Source organism: Neoarius graeffei, chromosome 19 (assembly GCF_027579695.1).
Source record: "Neoarius graeffei isolate fNeoGra1 chromosome 19, fNeoGra1.pri, whole genome shotgun sequence".
Classification (NCBI taxonomy): Eukaryota; Metazoa; Chordata; class Actinopteri; order Siluriformes; family Ariidae; genus Neoarius; species Neoarius graeffei.
In genome coordinates, this window is record NC_083587.1 from 48551054 (window position 1) to 48556696 (window position 5643).

At 42.8% G+C, this 5643-nt stretch overlaps 1 protein-coding gene across 1 annotated transcript; it reads right to left on the reverse strand.

Annotated features, from left to right (window-relative positions):
• Positions 1-1597: 1597 nt before the first annotated feature.
• Positions 1598-2983, reverse strand: LOC132867621 (uncharacterized). The gene is made up of 2 exons (XM_060900601.1): positions 2631-2983; positions 1598-2314 (listed from the first exon to the last, which is right to left on the reverse strand). Exons 1-2 carry the CDS (start codon positions 2934-2936, stop codon positions 1598-1600), a joined length of 1023 nt encoding a protein of 340 aa, XP_060756584.1. The 5' UTR covers positions 2937-2983.
• Positions 2984-5643: the final 2660 nt, after the last annotated feature.

A 5643-nucleotide genomic window follows, 5' to 3' on the forward strand; every position in this document is an offset into this window, starting at 1 on the left:
CGTCCTCCTCACCATAAATGGGGACAAAATAAACTTGGGTCCTCTTTCAGCCAAGGTTTCTAACAGTTCCAGTTGGTGTTCATTTTTTTCTTTCTTTTTTTTTATTGCCCTAACAGGAGAAATGGACATTTTCAAACAAGTAGCTTTTTTATAACCATTCCCTGACATATGAGGGTCAAGACATTTTTCCCTCATTCGGTTTGTGTGTTCTCTTATCTTTCCCATTTTGGTGGATGACTAAAGGAATTTGGCCTCTGTGTCACCTCATATTCGTGCCCCAGTTAATCAGGAAGCCATGGATTACAGCTTGCAAGTTCCTATACACTTCAATCAACTCTGAAATGTACAATTTAAATGGGAAACATTGTTCAGATACATTGAGTTCATTCTAATTTCCAAGAGAGCCAATAATAATTTGAAGGCGAAATTAGAGTCAGGTGTTTTCAATCAATGGGATGACAATCAGGTGTGAGTGGGCACCCTGTTTTATTTAAAGAACAGGAATCTATCAAAGTCTGATCTTCACAACACATGTTTGTAGAAGTGTATCATGGCACGAACAAAGGAGATTTCTGAGGACCTCAAAAAAGCATTGTTGATGCTCATCAGGCTGGAAAAGGTTACAAAACCATCTCTAAAGAGTTTGGACTCCACCAATCCACAGTCAGACAGATTATGTACAAGTGGAGGAAATTCAAGACCATTGTTACCCTCTCCAGGAGTGGTCGACCAACAAAGATCACTCCAAGACCAAGATGTGTAATAGTCGGCGAGGTCACAAAGGACCCCAGGGTAACTTCTAAGCAACTGAAGGCCTCTTTCACATTGGCTAATGTTACAGTTTTTCTCAATTGGTTTGGCTCATTTCTTGAAACTGAGATGACATTCCTATAACTATAAGGTCATTTTGCGAAACAGTGATACAGCTCTGCACAACCCTTCAGATAACCAGCAAAATGTCATATCTCTCCCAAAACCATTCATTCACGCTTCAAAAGGAAATCCCTTTCCCATGTAAATAGTCAGTACCATAAAAATGGCATAGATCCTTCTCAATTGCTTGGCCTCATTTTTGTTCATTAAGTGCTTCTGTCTAAATGACCTGGATGGCTCAACACAATTACATGGATCATCTGCAAATGCTCATATCTCTCCCAAAACAGTTTATCCATGTGTCAAAACTAAATATCCTTCTCAAATAAATAGTCAATACCCCCAAAATGCATTGTCCCTTTGGCATCGTGTAAGCACTGCAAGTCAAAATGCTTAGACAGTTTGTCAGAGGTCTAGCTAAAGGAATACTATTATATATAAAACTGGAGAAATAGGGTTTTACAGTGACAGCAGCCTCCAAAGTTTGACACCACACACAGTGCACTCATTTCACCAAAGAAATTGTTTATTCACACAATTTTCACACAAACAAAATTGCATGCATTACTGCATTACGAACAGAGAGTATAGGTATACAGTAAAAGGAAAATATGCATTTACCTCCTGCATGTGATGTCATGCGTCTATAGGCTATATCACAAAATATAAACATGAACCAAAAAAGGAATTGAAAAAAGCAAGTTCCACAAGTTTAACACTTGGATTAGTCGCTGTTGCTGTCTTCCCCCACCCTCTCCTGGTAGCCTTCCTCATCCTCCAGGCCATCCATCCGCTGCTCTCTGTTTGGCCACAGATTTTCATCAACATCGCACCGGATGTTCTCCCTTGCGATGCAGCGTGGAAAGAAGCGGCGTGAATGTCTTAGCCAACCCCGACACTGATCGCCTGTGATGTCATCGCAGGCAGCATCCATGGCATTGAGGAGAGACCTCTGATCCCCAATGTGGCGTTCATAAACCCTCCACCTCCAAGCAGAAAAAAATTCTTCAATGGGATTGAGGAATGGCAAGTATGGTGGTAAAAAAACATTACGCATCCTTGGATGGGTGTCGAACCACGCTCTGATGAGTGGGCCACGGTGAAAGCTGACATTGTCCCACACAATGACAAATTGTGATAGGTGGGGCGCTTCGAGTCCCCTTTCATTCTCGGGGACCAAATCCACATACAGACGATCCAGGTAGAGGAGGAGCCTCTGCGTGTTGTATGGGCCTAGGCTTGCAATATGTGTGGCCACACCATTGTCAGAAATGGCCGCACACATTGTGATATTTCCTCCTCTTTGACCCGGGACGTCTACTGTGGCCCGCTGGCCAATGATGTTACGTCCGCGCCTGCGGCACTTGGCCAGATTGAAACCTGCCTCGTCCACAAACACCAGGAGATGAGGTGTTTCTATTCCCTCCAATGCCATTATTCTCTACAAAAGAGAAACACAGGTAAAACCAAATCATGCAGATGGGTCATACACAGCAGTAATATCTTCTTCACAAAGTCAATATAACCTGCAACGGTTCCAAACCTATGCTGGCCTATGCAGAGATACTCCAGCTGGTATGTGACACAAAATGGAGAAATACTGATCACAGTTTTCTGTTACAGTTCTTAGGCAAAATTCTGTGGTCAGATACTGGATTCCAAAGGTACAGTAAAGATACGGAAAACCCCCCAAACTTTGAACCTCTGCATAGTGTATAGGTTACAATGGTGGAAAACAAATACAGTAATTGACTTACCTGCACATACTGGTACCGCAGTTCTTTTACCCTCTCTGTATTCCTGTCAAATGGTACCCTGTATATTTGTTTCATTGTCATACGGTTTCTCTTGAGTACCCGGTCTATGGTTGATACACTAATGGAGTTGATATTGTGGAAGATGGCTTGGTCTTCAAGGACTGCATTGCGGATCTGTGTGAGTGTAATGGCATTGTTCTGTATGACCATGTTGCAGATGGCTTGTTCCTGGGGATCTGTGAGCAATCTCCTTCTACCGCCCACAGGAGGCTGTCGCCCAATTCTGCAGATAGACACGGACAACATGACAATTTGCACTGCAAAACTACTCTAAACTGCAACTGTAATTTGCTTTATTTTGTCCAATTTACTGTACTATGAACACTGCATCATACGATTTTGCAGTATAGGCCTACACACATGCACACACGTGCAGGCGTGCACGCACACACACACACACACACACACACACACACACACACACCTTTCCAAGCAAAAATTGTAATTCCATCACTGCCTGGGTGCATACCTGTTTTCCCTGCGAAAGGTTTGAATGATGGAAGAGACTGTAGAGCGTGGCACGTTAGGCTGCACTCGGCGCCCTGCCTCTGCCATGGTTAGACCATGATTGACAACATGGTCAATAATGGTGGCTCTAATTTCATCGGGGACAGTGTGATGCCTACGCACGCCTCGCCCTCTTCCCCCTACTCCACCACCACGCATACGCACCCCTCTTCCTCTTCCTCTCCTTCCTCCTCCATCTCTTCCTCTTCCCCTTCCTCCAGCTGGAAGTTGACCTTGTTGAGGTTCCTCCATATTCATTCTGCAAATAGTACTGGCACCAGGCCAAGCTCTATATATACATGTATGGCCGTAGGCACAGTCATACACAACACCTGCCAGGTAACTCCACAAACTGTTGGATTGGTCATCTGTGATGTGGGAAACTCCTCCATCGTTAGTCTAAACCTGAATTCACCTGTCACTTATTCACCTAACTGCCATGTATTTATTCCAAAAATCTTCCAAATTCTTCTGACAAATATATATATATATATATACTATATTGTATTATGTCCTTGACTAATTTTGACAATTGAGCAGACTATTCTGCATATGATGGCTTATACGATGAAATTGTTCTGACATGTTTTGGAGGGAACGACCATAACATTGAGAAGCAGCTAATTGGGATAGATTATGAACATATATTCATTTGGAAGTTGAGCTAAATGTGGGATGATTGTGTTAACTGTGGGCCACTTGTACATAACCATTTGCAAGGATGCACTAGACACCGGAGACATGTACAAAGGATTTGCAATTTGACGAAAGCAATGAGAAATGCCAATCTGTTGTGAGAAGTTGCAAGTGGGTTTGGGGATTTGTCCATGTTATTTTGAGAATGTCATCTCAGTTTCAGGAAATGAGCCAAACCAATTGAGAAAAACTGTAATATTCATGAGTCCACCATCAGGAGAACACTGAACAACAATGGTGTGCATGGCAGGGTTGCAAGGAGAAAGTCACTGCTCTCCAAAAAGAATATTGCTACTCATCTGCAGTTTGCTAAAGATCACATGGACAAGCCAGAAGGCTACTGGAAAAATGTTTTGTGGATGGATGAGACCAAAATAGAACTTTTTGTTTTAAATGAGAAGTGTTATGTTTGTAGAAAGGAAAACACTGCATTCCAGCATAAGAACCTTATCCCATCTGTGAAACATGGTGGTGGTAGTATCATGGTTTGAGCTTGTTTTGCTGCATATGGGCCAGGACGGCTTGCCATCATTGATGGAACAATGAATTCTGAATTATACCAGTGAATTCTAAAATGTCAGGACATCTGTCCATGAACTGAATCTCAAGAGAAGGTGAGTCATGCAGCAAGACAACGACCCTAAGCACACAAGTCGTTCTACCAAAGAATGGTTAAAGAGGAATAAAGTTCATGTTTTGGAATGGCCAAGTCAAAGTCCTGACCTTAATCCAATCGAAATGTTGTGGAAGGACCTGAAGTGAGCAGTTCATGTGAGGAAACCCACCGACATCCCAGAGTTGAAGCTGTTCTGTACGGAGGAATGGGCTAAAATTCCTCCAAGCCAGTGTGCAGGACTGATCAACAGTTACCAGAAATGTTTAGTTGCAGTTATTGCTGCACAAGGGGGTCACACCACATACTGAAAGCAGAGGTTCACATACTTTTGCCACTCCCAGATTTGTAATATTGGATCATTTCCCTCAATAAATAATTGACCAAATATAATATTGTTGTCTCATTTGTTTAACTGGGTTCTCTTTATCTACTTTTTAGGACAAGTGTAAAAATATGATGATGTTTTAGGTCATATTTATGCAGAAATATAGAAAATTCTAAAGGGTTCACAAACTTTCAAGCACCACTGTAACACAGCCAACTTTGCTCTCTGGAACGCCCAGCTAGGACTTGTCACGTTAGCAGTTTTATGTATTGCCACGGACTCTGAACTATTGAGACATCTGTGTTGAAATTGATGCAGAGAGAAGAAGCACATACTTCCCTGTCCATCCATGCATGCTAACTGATGCTAGTACTAAAAATGTCCATGCATAATAATTGCTACTTGTACAAAAAAAAAGTTTCAAACTGTTTGCCGTCTGCCAGATCGTGGCTTATCCGATCTGTGTCATGCAACAGGAGGCGGGATTCAGAAGTTTTCTTTTTCTGGTCAATAAACCTACTTGTCCATTTGGCAATTAATAATAATAATAATGTTGGGCGGCACGGTGGTGTAGTGGTTAGCGCTGTCGCCTCACAGCAAGAAGGTCCTGGGTTCAAGCCCCGGGGCCGGCGAGGGCCTTTCTGTGTGGAGTTTGCATGTTCTCTCTGTGTCCGCGTGGGTTTCCTCCGGGTGCTCCGGTTTCCCCCACAGTCCAAAGACATGCAGGTTAGGTTAACTGGTGACTCTAAATTGACCGTAGGTGTGAGTGTGAATGGTTGTCTGTGTCTATGTGTCAGCCCTGTGATGAC

What these genes read in the sequence shown, in the direction of transcription:
- LOC132867621 (XM_060900601.1), bottom strand. Translation starts at nt 2,936, where the DNA reads ATGTTGTCCGTGTCTATCTGCAGAATTGGGCGACAGCCTCCTGTGGGC. An exon ending in TGCGGTACCAGTATGTGCAG is followed by an intron (nt 2,315 to 2,630) that starts GTAAGTCAATTA and finishes TCTCTTTTGTAG; the next exon opens with AGAATAATGGCATTGGAGGG.